This window comes from Gavialis gangeticus, unplaced genomic scaffold (genome assembly GCF_001723915.1).
Source record: "Gavialis gangeticus isolate Ggan-Ray unplaced genomic scaffold, GavGan_comp1, whole genome shotgun sequence".
Classification (NCBI taxonomy): Eukaryota; Metazoa; Chordata; order Crocodylia; family Gavialidae; genus Gavialis; species Gavialis gangeticus.
Window position 1 is genome coordinate 59,835,759 of NW_017728995.1, and position 16,894 is coordinate 59,852,652.

At 43.7% G+C, this 16,894-nt stretch overlaps 1 protein-coding gene across 1 annotated transcript in view; it reads left to right on the forward strand.

The window, feature by feature from the left end:
- LOC109287801 (glypican-5-like) overlaps positions 1-16,894 on the forward strand; it is a 793,145-nt gene that overhangs the window by 159,066 nt on the left and 617,185 nt on the right. The window contains exon 3 of the mRNA XM_019503085.1: positions 5,102-5,796. Within this exon, the coding sequence (XP_019358630.1) occupies positions 5,102-5,796 (695 nt within the window). The remainder of the gene's footprint in view (positions 1-5,101; positions 5,797-16,894) is intronic.

A 16,894-nucleotide genomic window follows, 5' to 3' on the forward strand; every position in this document is an offset into this window, starting at 1 on the left:
TAGGCCCAACCTACAAAATATAGATAAAAAATGTATATTTCTGCCAATTTCAGCTGGGTTCTAATCCACACATTGTTTCTGGTCCATCTCTGTTTTTGGAGGTATGCCTTATAAATTTGTGTGGTAGCCTTTACAGTTTTGAAGGGTAGGATTCAAAATCTCATGAAATCAATGTAAGGGTTGTTATTGACTTGAGAGCAGGATTTGGTTCAGATTTACACTGATCTTTTGCAAAGCTGTAAGTGTTTCTGATATTCTCTAACACCAAACCAGTGAGCACACTCTGCTTCAGATAGAGGCGAACCTTTTGTGGAGTCCTTTGTGAAATGTATAAATCACTGAAAAGTACATAAAGTGCATAATTAAAAATGGTGTATACATAATGGTCATCTTTCTTCCCCTGTAAGTCAGACTGGAAACTGTCCATTGTTACAAAACTCATTCAACTGCATAAGGCCCCATAATTTCTCAGTAGAGGGCTAAGAATATTCCCCTAATCCAGCAATTTGATTGTCTGAAACCATCTCATGGTGATTTATAACAATAAGGCAGGCATGCCGCTTTTCTTCCTTCAGGATTGTTGTTAGAGTGTCTACAAGTGACATTTCAGACTTTCTATGTCTGGCAAACAGTGATATTGAATCAAATGGCATGTAATATACTACTTCCAGACCTTTGCTGCTAATATAAAATTAACCAAAGTATTTTTTCATGCTCTGAACCTGACATTTCATTTCAGCTTCTAGGAGTTATGATTTACAGTGCCACTATTTATATTTTTCTCAGCACGCCAGGAAATGAGTGGTATTGTTAGAAACATTTCCATTGTATTGTTATATTTGAATATTTGTTTTACTGAACACAGAACTTTCACATAAAAAAGACTATTAGGAATATAAAGGTGTCTTGTTCTTGGCTAACAACCTAATGTCACAGTAAAGCTGGTGAAGGCTGCTGCTAATTAGGATGTTTGGGGCAGGTACTGTCATGTACCATATGTTTCTATGGCACCGCGCACAATGAGGCCTTGACCTTAATGAGGTCTCTGACCACTATTACAGTATCTATATTGTAATATTTTAGCCTTTTTTTAGGAAGAAGTAGGGAATGTTAATAAAGATGTGAATGTTGTAAGTGGATTGCTAGTCCTAGCACAATGTTGGTACCTTTCAGTTCTAATCTGAATGATAAATTTACCTGTAAAATGCAGGGTGGAGATGGGGAGGGGTATATAGGTGCTGAAGTGCCCAGTTCCCATTCATCTTCAATGTGGCTTGGGTGCTTAGCTGCCCTTTATATCTCTGATAGGGCAGCTAAGCATCCAAGGTTTAAACCTTTGAGCTATGAACACTACAGCATAGTTACCTATGGTTATTTGTTTGTTTAAGGTTATTTGTTAGTTACTTCAGGGTTATATTTTATAAATTAGGGTGCCCCAACCCCATAGTCACCTTGGCCCCAGGTCTTGGAGTCATATATGCTCCCTTTGATTTCAGGGTACTTACAGTCTTAAAATTAAGTACTTGCATAAGAGTTTGCTGACCCAACGTTGGAAACTAGATTTCATGTCTTAGGCTCTTGTTTCTCATACTGGAAAGGGCAAGAGGTTGGAAAGGGACCACTTATTTGTTCAACTCTGATTTCATATGGTAGTTAAGGATGCTGCTGACTGGCTGTTAAGGAAATACCATTTAATCCCACTGAGAGAGGGCAATGGCTGCAGTACAGTCTTTGAGGGGAGAGGAGGTTTGGGCACTGTTGAAGGGGGAACCCAATAGGAGCGTGGGAGACCATCCCTTTCCTCATGGTTCTAAAGACCATCAATATCAACATCACCAGTAGAAAAATCAGGGGTGCCTTTGTGCTTTTTCTTTTAATGCATTTGTTTTAAACAGCTCCTTGCATTAAACCCTGTCAACCCCTGCCCCCCACAGTGTTTAGATTTCCACCAGAATATAGCAAAACATTTAAACTGGGGTGTCTTGGCACAAATAAAACTGCTTTATGAGTGCTGGGCTAATAGAGTTAAGGCTGTGTCAGTATTTCCGTTATAAATCCTATTTTCAGAATGATATGACATAGCTGTAAAAATCTGCTCCAGACTGAGACCTGGCAAACCAGATCTCTGCCCAAGAGCAAATTCTTTGTGTTCTAGGATTTCAGCAACACTTATATGTTATTAGTTACTATAAGATCATGAAGATTTCTAGAGTGATGTTAAGCAGCCATTCCAATCTGTCAGATGCAAAAAAAGAAGAAAAGGCAGGCTTTTTACTTCTCTAAAATACTGATTTATCCAATATGTTGTGAAGTGTCTTGGGTTGTTATCAGTCTAGTTAAATAGTCGATCCTAAACTATAACACCCCTGTTGGTCTTTTTCTGAGGAGATACTCTGGAAGGTAGGGCTAGGCTCCAGAATTTATTTAACTTATGTGGTTTCCATGTATTGTTTCGGCCATCTCAAGGCAATGTCATCACCAGTGTGAAGAGCTTGAAGGCCACCAGGTAGCATAGAAATGGACGTGAACCAGCAATGAATTTGTCCACAAGGGCATTTGTTGTCATTGTGAAGGCCCCATTGGTATAGGCTTGAGGTACAGTGACCCTGTCCAGTTGAACCTGCTTCAGAATGACCTGCATAGACTGGAGAAATACTCCATAGTCAATCAGATGAGATTTAACAAAGATAAGTGCAAAGTCCTGCACCTGTGATGAAATGACTGCATGCACAAATACAGACTGGGGAATGAGTGGCTGGACTGCAGTACTGCAAAGAAGGACCTGGGGGTTATGGTTGACCCATAAGCCAAATATGAGCCAAAAGTGTGCTCTTGTTTAAAAAAAAAAAGCCAACAGTACACTGGGTTGTATTAACAATGGTGTCACTTGGAAATCAAGGGAAGTGATTCTTCTGCTGTCTTCAGCACTGGTGAGGCCTCACCTGGAGTAGTGAGTCCAGTTTTGGGTCTTTACTTCAAGGAGGATGTGGACAGTTTGGAAGGAGTCCAGCACAGAGCAACAGATAAGGATCAGGGGTCTGGGGGCCACAGTCAATGAAGAAAGGCTAAAAGAGCTAAGGTAATTTAGTCTGGAGAAGAGGAGCATGCAAGGGGGATTTCATAAGTCTTCACATACTTGCACAGTGATTATAGAGAGGCTGAAGATGGCTTTTTTCTGTGGCCAAGGGGAGCTAAAGTAGGAGCAATGACCTCAAGCTACAGCAGGGGAAATTTAGGTTGGAGATTAGGAGGACCTTTCTGACTATGAGGGTTGTCAAGCATTGGAAAAGGCTGCCTAGAGAAGTTGTGGAACATCCATCCTTGGCAGTTTTCAGGAGCAGGTTGGACAGACGCTTGGCTAGAATGACTTAGTTAGAGAAGATCCTGCCTTTAGCAGAGAGCTGGATTTAGATACCCTTGCAAGGTTCCTTACAGCCTACGTTCCTGTGATCCTATGACCCCCTGTGTAAGAGGGAATGCATTTGTACCAAATTACACCAGACCACATGGTGATGTCCCAGTGAGGCTAAATCAAGGTAACAAATCCTTATCTGGCCAGATTCTCCCCTCTTTATGATGCGGGGAGAGGATGAAAGGCAATCTTATTGGCTGTATCATTTGAAGTTAGTATCATAATTTTTTCCCCTTCCAACCATTGAAGTCCACAGTGATAACTGGCACATAGAGAGTTTGTCTAATACAATTTTAAAAGGTTTAGAAGCCATCTAAAATGACTTTTAGCTTAATCATAGATTTCATGGGTTAAAGTAGATAAATAGTTTCATTTGGTTGTAATTTCATTTTCTTATCCTGCAAATTTCTTCAAAAACTGTTTCTTATAGTCCTCTCACGTGTCAACCTGAAAGCAGGTCGAGCAGAGGTTAACACAGAGTCCATGTTGTGAGGGATAGCTGTACATTCAACAGTGTGCTCACATTTCATTCTGTAACCTGCATCCCTGAAATACTCTTTTTGCAAGAGGAACATTTTAGCACTCTGGTCACAGCGTTATGGAATAGAGGCTTCAACTTTATTCCATATTCGCTTATCTCTCAAGCTCTCTTTGAGCTGCTGTCTGGGGCTATCTGAAGTTGTTTTTTGTATGTCAGCTTTGCCTAAATCTTCATTCTAGCATGTATTTACTTTCTTTATTAGCTGTCCAAATCAGAACAACTGTACGGTATGTTTTAATGGACCTGGATAGCTTTTAGAGGATTGTAAATGACTTATTTCTCCTTATTTTTGACACAGGATTTCCACAGCATGTAGATTGTGACACAGGAAGCAAATTAATCATGAACCTATGGTTACAGAAACACGGAGTGTTTAAATTACATGGTATAAAGTTTCTGAATTGTTAATTAAGTTATTTTAAATGTAGTAATATTTGAGATTTGCTGGAGCGAGCTAAAATCAGAATACCTGTGGACTGACATATTATCACTTCAGTGATTTTTAGTTTTCACTTAGAGGTTTTTTTAAACTTTATTATGCTTCATCACTGACTGATAATGTTACAGGCTGCTGTATGATAAGACTGCACAAGGAATATTTGCTGTCTCTTATTAAATGCAAATATTATAAAATTACTAATACCATCTGATAAAGCCATTACTATTGAACTGGTCTCAAAATTACAGTACTCTTCATCAGGGAGAAATCCTTCTACTATCATTTCTTACCCACCACATAACTGCACCATTCTTGTCTCATCAAAAGGATTTTCCTATTGAAGAACTCTATGCCTGATTTCCTTAGTAACTTATACAAGATAACTGGAATGTTGCAGTGCTCGTTGTGGACTGGAAAGGGGTGTCAGTAATTGGTGAATAATAATATTCTTTATAAATGTATCTGGTTGTCCTGCTTACACGCAACAGCAGGCACTAACGTGGCATGGTCTTATCCAGCCTGTTACTGGCTACAGTTAAATGAATGGGAATATTTTCATTAACTTCAACAGGCTTTGGATCAGGCCCTAAAAAGCCAAGGTTGCTCAAGTGTTATGCCTGTCAGTGTTATAATTTTATCAATGTTCCTGTGCACTGATCAGTTAAAAAAACACTTTCCTATCATTCCCTCATGTCTCTGTTTGTTGCAGAAGCCTTTGAGTCATTGCTTCGCTTTGCTGAGAATCACACAACTTCCCTGTTTGAGACAGCTTACCGAGCTATGGCAAAAGAAGCTGTTGAGCCTGTCAAAGAACTTTTTACAGATCTCTCTCTCTACATTCTGGGTGCAGAAACTACAGTGGAAAGTGCAGTTTTACGGTTCTTCGACAGTCTCTTTCCTCTGGTGTACAGTCGGCTAATAAACCCAGGAATTACAGATCTGTCAGAGGACTATATGGAGTGTCTGCGACTAACAAGGCAAGATATAAATCCCTTTGGACATTACTCTAAAGACATGGTTACAGAGCTGTCAAAATCCCTTTGGGCAAGTAGGATGCTAAGCCAGGCCCTAAATATGGGCACTGAAGTGATAAATACTACTGAACATGCTGCCCTCACAAAGGAATGTAGCAAAGCTCTAGTGAAGATGCAGTACTGTCCACATTGCCAAGGCCTGACACTAATCAGACCCTGTGTTGGATACTGTCTAAATGTAATGAGGGGCTGTTTGGCCAGTGTGTCAGAACTGGATAGACAATGGAGGGAATACATCTCCACACTGGAATATCTGATGAATGAAATGTCTGGGTCACATGATCTGGAACGTGCACTTCCGCGAATCCGGAACTCGGTCAATGAGGCTATCCTGCACGCTCAGTTGAATGGACCACAACTTTCTGCTACAGTAAGTGCTCTCTAGCTGTTTTGATGTTCCCTTTATGGCTTCAGTTATGTGATGAATATGCACGTTATCACTGTGCTGTTTTTGTATACATTGGCAAACAATATCTTTGTCAAGAGTGCATGCAGTTATCGCAGATAAGGTTCAACAGAGGCTTATTTAAAATGAAAGGAAGAAAACTTTGTTTCTTGAGAAGCAGTTCTGTAAACCCAAGTGGGTTTGGTTTCTCGGTGGAATTTGCTAAACAGAGAATCTAGAGAACATTGCATATATTGACGGATACAAATTTTTATAATTCAGGACTCCTGCATGTGCTTTTCAGAAGTCAGTACAGTGGGTTTCTTTCTTTTCTCTCCCTTTTTTTCTGAGCACTTTTCTGGAATCTCCTCTTGCAATCTGTTAAAAGATGGTGTTGGGGACTTTAGGAAAATGGGCTTGTAATGAGTCCATTTGCTAAGAATTGTTAAGATGCTTTCTTTGGTGCTATCAGAATATTTGGGGGAGGCGTGGGGGGCGTGGCATGGTATTATGACCATGAATAAAAAATAGGAAGAAAATGGCAAAGCAGTGAGAACATTAAAGTTCTGTTTGATGGATAGCATTTACATTGGTGAAGGCTAAAAATATGCTAACAGCAGATCCATATTTTTTTATGCAGCAGGATTAAAAAGGCATAACTGGGACATTAGAGTTGCACAGTAAATAATGGCAACACATAACTGACAAGTCTTCTCTTAAAGTGTTGAAGACTGGGCCAGAAATTATTGAAATGACTAATGATGCAGCTGGCTACGCTTGTATGAAGTCCAGCATGGCTGTCAATACAGAAACGTGGCAACTGTGCTCAAAACAGGGTTGAGACTAATCTAGGAAAATGCAAATTGATCCCCTAACGTGAAAGAGAAGGAAGCCACACTGAGTGAGAAGGGAACAAGCTGCACAGATTTAGAAGGTTAATTCCTGTGTTGAACTTTGGTGGCTATATTATTAAGGGGGGCAAGGGAAGGGAAAGAAATACTTTAAAAACTACAGAAAGGGGAGGTGTAACGAAAGGAATTTCATACTAAGCAAGTTGGTGCCAGATGGGCATGCCTGAATGACAAATCCAAGAGTTCCTACCCTAGAGAAGTTAGAGTGAAAATATCAAACTTAGCAAATATTTTCAGTGCAGAACAGATGACAGCTGGAGGGCAGGAGCATAACTATAAACTTAAAAAAAAATCAGAATATGCTATATGATGAAAACTTCTGTTAAATAGATATTTATAAGCATTATTTCAGTCCATGCTCTCTTAGGTTCAAGAGTCAACTTTTCCCTCCATCTCACTTACATTTGCTGTTCTGTCTGACATACAGGGATGAACTAGGAACATTAGGACACATTTCATGAACACCTTCATAGAATGCTCTAAGATGATGTTTTTACAGGGCTATTGTGTAGTAGCCATGAGCTCTGGAACTTTTTTGCCTGATGATGACTTGAGTCCATGGTAGCATCATTGTAAGGTAGGAAACGCTTTGTCCCAGCAGCTTAAAGAATGTATCATTATCAGTATACTAGTATTTACAATATATGATCTCGGTTATCGTGATTTATAGTACACATGTTCTGGAGTGAAGGGGGGGGGTGTCACTTTAATTAATTAGAGCACCTACAGCGTCATGTATATTCAGAACCCCATGCTTGAAAATGGCGGTGGGGGCACTTTAACTAAAGCTTGTTCAACAAACTTTAGTTATAAAGTGCCCCCTGCTGCCATTTTGAAGCACTTGGATGTTGAATACATGTGATAAGGAGGCTGCTGGAGTGTGCTAATTAGCACTCTCCAGCAGACTTGATTAATCAAGGAAATATGTTGTTGTTTTTTAATTGCTGCATAGCTAAAAGTGAGATTTTCTTTTTAGTTGATTGCATAGTTAGCAATGACTAATGGAAAGTTGGCTGCTTTGTGTTATGGGGGGAAAGGGTGAGGTAAACCAATGAAGTGCTTACTATACTTTATTTCAGAGAAGTGCATTGACTGCTTATAAGAAAAAAAAGAATCTATTTGAATGAGCAGTGCATAACTTCTTTATGAGACTGGACTATAGTGATCTTTTCCATTACAGCCGAAAGGATTGCCCTATTCACCTGAATGGTATATGTGAAAGGTTACCTTCAAGATAATGGCACGCGCTGTCCAGCTTCCCTTTATAAACTTGCTATGCCATTTGTTCAGTGATGCTGGCGTGTATTCAGTTGCTTAAACTAATACGGCCTGCCATGAATCATAAGCATTTTTTCCTGTTTTGTCTGCTGGAATCTAATAGTCTGTCATGTTGGTAGGAATCCTGACTGTTCATGATGCCAGAAATATAAATCTAGCTTGTTTGCTCTTGACATAATTTTGAATCTCTACCCCCCCATCTTCCTTCTGCATTTTAAAATTAGCTTTTTCATCGTGCATAAAACTAACAGCATGCTCCACTTCATGTATTTCATGCATTGGGTTTGCCTTCTTGGGGATTGTGGAAGAGTAGCATGTAAACAATTCCTTGATCCATGTTGCATCCCTTCTAAATTATCACTACTTATTTCTTTCTCATTTTGTAGCTGTGTCTGAGAAGGATGGTCTAATGGGAAAGGTGTAAGCTTGGCAGACGCCATATGTGGCTTGTGCAATGTTGAGTTTGCCATCTGTTTTTTTGGGGGGGTGAGGGGAGTTGTTTTTTGTTTTTTGGGGTTTTTTAAAGAAACTTTCCTACCTCAGAGAAGTTGAAGTGTTCAGGTACTATGGTGGTTGTAAAGATTAGGGTATCAGCAGTGTTGAGAAACATAGGGTTAAACTAGTATACCTGAGTTTACGTGAAATCCGGATTGGGGCTGAAGCTGCACAAAGGGGTCATAACCAGCAAGTCAGAATCACATTCCTCATCCATAGCAATTATCCATGTCCATAAGGCAGGCCAGAGGTCAGGATTTAGGGAGTCTAGAGCACATGACAGTGTAAGTGGGAACAAAGTACAGTACTGGGTTCCAAGCTAGGGGAGAGGCAGGAGCAAGTTTGACCCTTGCAACTTGTGCTGCTCTGATACTAGGTAACATTCCTAAGGATACAGATGGCCCTTTAAAAGCTCTGGAGGCCACGCATGTCTACAAAAGATATACTTCTGCCCAGATGGATGTGCTACCCGCTCCCTGACCTTTTGCTCTTTGCTTCTGCACTCACAGGCTGCATCCAGACAAGTGTGGGTGTGCAGTATGTGATATCACAGATATGTCAGCGGCACCATGTATCACTCATTCAGCTGTTCTCTTCTCTGCAAGGGAGCAGTGTGGAGGGTTTTTCTGGATATCCAGGGGTCAAAAAGCCCACGCAAAAAAAAAAAAAAGAAGGTGAAGCAGTACATGTGAGGGCAGTGTGAGCTACTCAAAACCAGAACCTGCCTGCTGGCCAGGATCTGAGCAGCAGGATTGCCACTCCTGCAGCCCCAAGGGGCCTCCAGGACCCCAGGTAAGGCTGCTGGGGCCAGCCCAGTGCTGACCTCAGCCTCCTTTACCTCACCTGAGGTAACCTGTTGTGTTCCAGACAGGGCATGGCACAGGCGTTCCCTTGCACACCGTATACCACTGCTTCATGTCCCTGGGGAACCAAATGTTCACCCTTGTGTGGACGCAGCCATATTAAGTCAATAGGGGAAGCTCCGAGGTGGTGGCAGGAATCGGTCACTCAGGAACCTTATAGATGACTCCTCTTGGACAAAGGAGTTTCAGTTTCATTGTTTGGCATAGAGTTGGGATATTTTTTAGATGTAAAGAAAGGACTTGCTGGCTTGCATCCATAGATGCTTCTCAAGCAAATCCCGGGACGTCATTCTCCCCTTGTACTCGGCCTTGGTGAGGCCGCAGCTGGAGTAGTGCGTCCAGTTTTGGGCTCCACAATTCAAAAAGGATGTGGAGAAGCTTGAGAGAGTCCAGAGAAGAGCCACACGCATGATCAGAGGTCAGGAAAACAGACCTTACGACGACAGGCTGAGCGCCATGGGGATCTTTAGTCTGGAAAAGTGCAGGCTCAGGGGTGATCTGATGGCCACCTATAAGTTTATCAGGGGTGACCACCAGGATCTGGGGGAACATTTGTTCACCAGAGCGCCCTAAGGGATGAGGTCAAGCGGTCATAAACTACTGCGAGACCGTTTCAGGCTGGACACGAGGAAGAATTTCTTTACTGTTCGAGCCCCCAAGGTCTGGAACAGCTTGCCATCAGAGGTAGTTCGAGCACCTACATTGAACACCTTCAAGAGCAAATTGGATGCTTATCTTGCTGGGATCCTATGACCCCAGCTGACTTCCTGCCCTTTGGGCGGGGGGCTGGACTTGATGATCTTCCAAGGTCCCTTCCAGCCCTAATGTCTATGAAATCTATGACTGGCCCAGCTGGATATTTGGATAGAGCTGCTCTACCTGACTTCTGGAAATTTGTGCTGCCTTTGTCTGCCATTACTGAAATCTAATATAAAGTATAAACTACAAACAAATATAGACATGAATTTATCCCATGTCCACTCATTTATCTCTGAACAAGGAATTAATTTCTGTCATTATGCCCAATGGCAGACTTCTTCATGTAGGTGCAGAGCAGACCAAGTCATAAGGACTGTTGGCCCATGTGAGGTCAGGAATATATAGAGATGAGGCTCCTTATGTGCTCCCCCTCAATGTGTGGGCTTCTATAGGGCTAGTTGCAGTCTCATCCTTGATACGGCTGAACATTCAAGTTTTATTTGGCAGTTCTGATAACATTCAGGGGCTGAGGTACAATTGGTAGAACATATTTATGGCTTTGTCTCATGTATCCCAGAAAGTGTTGACCACCAGTCTATGAAACGTGATGTTTTTGTAGAGCCCTTATCTACACTTCTGTGTACACTTGCAATTCTCATGGTTGACTGTTCTGCCCTTTGTTTCCTGAAAAAGTGAAGCCCTTCAGCACACTTGGGTGAAGGTGGCAAGCCACTGAAACTCCTAAAACAGACTGATGATCTCTGGGTTGCATTAAAGTTGTGACGGGGGCTGTCTCAAAGCCGGTCACAATGTTGGTCTGCCCACCTGTGTAGGGCAGTCTGACCTGCCTCTTCTGCCACTCCTTATTGTATCAAAGTAGCTGGTAAAATGTGCGAGGCTGCCCATTTAATGCCCTGATGCCAAGGGTGTAATACATGGCTCATCCCTCCCCTTTACCATAACCCATGCCTCAAAGATGGCATCCAGATCACTACCCTGGCTCCTAACTCTGCCCACACTCATTGGGCTCTGTGCCCCTCATTCATATTGGCCTCTGTGCCCCTCACCCATTCAAGGCTCCTTGCCCCTCACTGAGCTCCTTGCCCCACTCTGGACCCCCTTGGTCCCACTGACTTCCTTGCCAGTTGCTTTTCTTTTGGGGTGTCCTCCCCTAGTCTTTCCCCTCCATGGGGTCACTGGCAAGGCAGCAGGGGCTGAGGCTTTCTGGTGCCCCATACTTGCCTTTCACTAGGGAGGCACTGGTGTGGCATTTCCTAGAGACTGCTCCACCACAGGCACCCCACCACACCATCCTCCCCAGCAGAGTGTAGTTTTAGGTCATTCCCCAGGACCAGGAGCCTCCTCCATCCCATACCCTTGACCACCAGATGTTCTGGGAGCAGCAGCCATCTGGGTGATTTTATCCCTCTGGCTCTCTGCAGCAACTGCTGGAACTACTGCTCAGGACCTGCTCTTATTCTCCAGCAGCTAGGCCCTCCTCAAATCAGGCGGCCTCCTGATAGCCATGTGATGCCCCTGATTGGCACAGCAGTCACCTGCAGGCTGCTCTGCTGCCTACTCAAGCCCTTAAAGTGGCAGGCACCAAAGGTGCCCTGCCACAAAAGTATGTAAACTTGCATAGTTGCTGATTCTCAGTTCCTCGGTTCTCTTATTAAATGAAAACATCAGCTCTTCTCTGTGAAAATGTTGGACAAATGGTGAGGGCCAGCTCTTCATACGCTGCCATTGAACTCCTTGCAGTACCATGGACAACAGAGTCCTCAGTAAGGACTGAAGTGTTTGCTCTTAGAATCCCAATGTCAAAATGAAATCTGCATTTTCTAGTTTTAGTTTACTGACTACAGTAGGCCTCTGAAAGGACTGGGGTCTCCCATTCAGGTCTCTTTGCAGGATTTAGGGACCTTAAAATCCAACATGCAAAAGTGAGCTAGTTTGTGCAGGTATATAAGGTTTATTTTTAAAGGAGGTTGATAGAGTGGCATATGTTCATGGTTCTAGGACTGCTCATGAAGCATGAAGATTATATATAGTATACTTAGTAACTCCCAGATGCTTTAATAACTGGAAATAGGGTCATATGAAAATCTACTGGGTCCTTTGGAAATTGCATAGAGCTATAGTTCCATAGTTTTCAGTGTAGCTACATCTTTTTAACCCAATTGAGCATCTGACACTTGGGTTTTTGTTTTTATATTTTTTACAATATGAATAAAAGGAGAAGCTGGTAGAATGCTTGCTGCAGTGAGATCAGAATATTTAAAGCTGACTGTAGATCAGGGGGTGTGGGTGCAGTGTGAGTGGGAGTCCATGGCCTAAGTTCTTCACTTGGAGAAGGGCATGACCAGTAGCTGAAACTGGTCAGGGAGTACTGGGATACTTGTGAGGAGAGAGTTAACTTAGATGGGGGAAAGAAGAGTATGAAGATAGGGGGAAAGAAGCTACTAAGTGAGGGATTTTTCACATATGTGTAACTGTAGAAACCTTAAATTCACTGGAAAGCTCCAGTGAAAATGGAGGGGTAGACAGGGGTGATAAAGGGTCCTAATCACAGTGAAGGCAATACGAATCTTTTTATTGACTTCAGTGCAAGGTGGGCAGGTAAATGAAGAGAAAAAGAATAAAAACCAGGAAAGGTACTTAAGATTGAAAAGTAATCTATTGAAGACTTGCTGTATTTTAGAGGAGGGTGAATTGACTTTAACAGCAGCAGCAGGAGAAGGGAAATGATTGTAATTACACAAGGGGAAGTTACGTGCCTCCTTTGGATGAACTATTTCAGTGGTGTTTCTTTTATGTCTTTGTAAATGTAGCAGCATTTAAAAAATGGACCCACCTGAAAAAATGGAGAAGGCTGCCCGGCAGAGAGACAGTTTGTCCCAGCGCGGACACTGTAGGCTCTGAGGGCAAGTGAAGCTGTTTTGGAGGCAGCCCTGATGGCAGTGGGAGGGGTGACATAATCCCAGCAAAGTTTTGAAAGAGAGCCATTAGCAAAAGCCCGGGAAGGGCTCTGGAGTGGGATTGGCTGAGAGGCTTGGATAAAAGTGGGGGAGCAGTTTTCCCACAGGAGGGAGCAAGAGAGAGAGTGGGGCTGAGGGACAGGCTGGAGACTGGAGACAGAGTCTCAACACAGTGGTTCATTGGAGAGCCCCTAGGAGTGCCGTGAGGAGCAGCAGAAAAGGCTGCCACAGGATGAGATACACTATCCAGTTCCTCTCTCCGGCCCAGGAGCCTGCGGAGGCAGGGTCAGAGAGGTGCTGATTGTGTGGAGACTCCAAGCCAGGAAAGACCCGCCTGCAGACCGGCTGGGTGAGCACAGCAGAGCCGGGGGGTGGCGGGGTCTGCCCTGTTTTCCCTGAGGGGTGAGGGGCTCCAGGGGCAGGCAAAGCCCAGGGAGGGGTTGTGTTTTGCCGGGCTGTGAGGTTGTGCGGGACAGGAGAGTTGCTACAGCCTGCAGCTCAGACACTGCTCCCTGCTGACCTGGGGAAGGGGGTCAAAAGCAGGGGAAGGCTGTCTTGCAGGGACTACAGAGGACGAGCCACCACCTGATGCCCAGAGATCCTTGCTGCCCAGAGACCCCAGGAGCACAGAGATGGACACCAGCACCAGGAAGTGTCCACAGACCACGTGCAGGGACACAAAGAGTTCTGCTCCCTGAGACACCCCACCAGGGGCAGTGCACATGGGATCCCCAGTACACTGTGTGCAAGCGAGAGACTGTGTAAATATATTTTTGAGGGTTTAATAGGGGGTATATCAATGTGTTTATTTAATGGTTATTTGTTATGTTGTAAATAATTTAATGTTGTAAATATTTTGAGAATTGTCTGCGAGGGTGCTTGATTGTAAGGGGAGGCTCTCTGCTCGGGGGCACTGCAGCAGCTTCCCAGGGGGGCTGGGCAGGGTTACTGGCTACCAGGTACTCCAGGATCCCACTATTCAGGTGAGGGTGCATGTTGTGTTGTGCCCAGGGTTACATAAAGAAAAAGTCTTCTGTGGTTCAGAGAAAAGAATGGAGGACAAAGAGTTAGGAGGTGAAAGTCTGTAAGAGATACTGGTTCTCCTGCTGTGGGAGAAATTTGTGGGAGAAATGGAATGCTTCACTTTATACAGGGGAGCTCTTTAGAAATGGATCTGGGCTTTCTGTGGGCCCAGGCACACCCACTATGTGGCTCCAATCACTTTCTTCCAAAATTTCCTCTCTAAGCCCTTCTAAAGTACATTCATCTGAATGCTGTATTGCATCAGTGTTAAAGTTTTACTTTTGACATTGCTACAGGTAGATGTGATGTAGCAGCCTTCTAGTATATGAGAAGCAGAACTACCTTGGCACGGAGTCAATGAAACCATTAAGGGACAAGTGTAAGAAGCTACAGATGCCATGTGGTCAATATTGGAGACATCCCAAATAAAAAAGAAATCTTTGCCTTCTGCTGTATATTCACAGCTCCAAAGCTGTGATGCATTTTGCTGAGGGTGAAAAGGACTTTGATTGTGCCAAGGGAAAGACGCCAGTCAGAATTAGCACAAGTGAGCAAGGCATTTAAGCTCACATTAATTACTTCCTAGAATATAATAGGGGAAATTAAAAAGGACTTGTCAGATTGGAAGTCTCTAGGGAGTGTGTCTAGTATACAAGACTGTACATGAACGATAATAAATGCATTTGGATTTTTAGACAAATGATGCTTCATTTGGATATCTCTGACTCCAAAAAATTGACAGAGTATGTGTGGTTTACAAGTTTCATAAACCTGGAACCCTTCATAAATATCTTCAAAAGCCCTAAAACAGATGTGAGGTACTTGATTATGCTACTCTTAGTGCTTTTCTCATTTCTGGGGTGGATCTGGTATACTCCAAAAGAAAACTAGAAGAACTTTGTAGGTGCATATTTTAGTTATTGCAATGGCATATTGTGTTAGAGTCCTATCTGCAAATGTTTGCTGCTACATTGAAAGTTGCTCTGATCATAGTAGCCCATTGGCTTTCCTTGTTACCCATCGATAAGAGAACATAAACCAAAGAAAAAAATCTTACCTCTGTTTTTTTCTTCAGATTTCTTGTCATTGAAAGAACTATTTATTTTTTCTTTTTAGCAGTGTACATTAACCCTGATTTCTCACCCCTCTCCTCCCTCCCTTCCAGCCCCAGTTCCCTTTTTGGTTGTCTTTAATGAGTAAATTTATCATTCCTGAAGAATTCTTTATTGACAGACTTGAAAACATTGATAATGTTAATGTTCATAAGTAATTAACATGTTTAAATATTGCTTAATTAAAGTTCTTTTTAAAAAGCATTACTCCACTCTTCCAGTGAAACTTCTGGGAGATGTCTTTCATGTTTCTTTTTAGTTATAATCTCAAAACTCTTTATGGTTGACATTGTCACAGACCTTGGATAACAGTTTACTTTGTTTCCAATGAGTAGTAGAATTGTTCAGGCTTGGGCTGATCAAGATGTTGAACTTTTATATTTAACAGTGACTGACAAAAACCTTTATACTCCCTCTGACTCTAATTCTGCCAATACTCGCACCTGTTTAACTGTACATGCCAGGACTTCAGTGGGTTACTCAGCACATGAAAATAAGATGTTGTCTGCAGAATAGTGGGGGAGATTGGAGTAGCAAAGGTATAAAAGAAAAATTGGCATGGACTACATGAGGAGAATAGGACAGAGAAGAGATAATGGGATGTTGGGACCAAGCGTGGACCAGGAGTCAGGAAGGGAAGTGGGGATGTGGCCAATGTGGTACAGAAAATATTTGAAAGAGTGGAAAGAGACAACTGAGATTAGGAGCTGCAGGGATGAGAGAGTAGAACTCAATGGGCAAGGAGAATAGGCCTGCAGTCAGGGAAGAAAGACTGGGGAATTCAGAGAGTTTAGGACTGAGTGGGGTTCAGATTGGGGAATCAAGGCATGTGCTTCATTTCCTTACCTGTAAAATTGGAGTGATATTACTGGTCAAAGATCCTGTCCTGATTCAAGTTGACTCACAGTCCCCTAGCATCCCAGAATGCTTTGCAGCCCTGGGCTGTGCTACCTGCTCCAGCAGAGCAGTGCTGTCACAGAGGTAAGGCACTAAAGACTTTGTTCCCTAGCCTGCTTCCTGCCCATGCCTGTCAGCCTGGCAGGACAGGGGGAGGGGAAATGATCCCTTAGTCCCCCCCAACCTTGGTCTGTACAGTGCAAGGGTGTTGGGGGCTTCCCCTCCTTGCAGCCCAGGAGCTCAACCCTGCCCCCTCCCCAGACATCCACAGGGGGGTAAGTACCCACTAGGGGGCTTTTTGCCCACCCACAGCTTGGAGCCAGGCTGGGATCACCCAATCCCCATGCCCTCCTCAGCCATCCACCTCTGCAGGGCAATGCGGCTCCCCCCCCCCGGCAGGATTTGTCTGGATGCAGATGGCTGGGGAAAGGGTGGGGCTGATGCAATCCCAGCTGGGCTCTGAGCTGCAGGAGTGTCAAAGGCCCTGGTAGGGGCTTCCCTCCCCACTCCACATCAGGCAGAACCCAAATGGGGTGGTGGGGTGCTGGGCTGGGGGAGTGGAGAGTGTTCCCACACACCCCTTCAGAGGTGGATGGCTGAGGAGGGGACAGAGATGGGGCAATTCCAGCCTGCCTTTGAGCTGTGAGGAGGTTAAAATTCTGCATGTGGGGAATTTCCCCTCCTGTGCCACACAGACCCTGTCTGAGTGGGAGTGTATGCCAGGCCAGGGAATGCGTTCCCATCACCTTTCCCCCCGCCTCCCCTCCCCACCCCGCCTCTTGGAGGCAGACAGCTGAGGAAGAGGTGGGGCTGAGGTGATCTCAGCC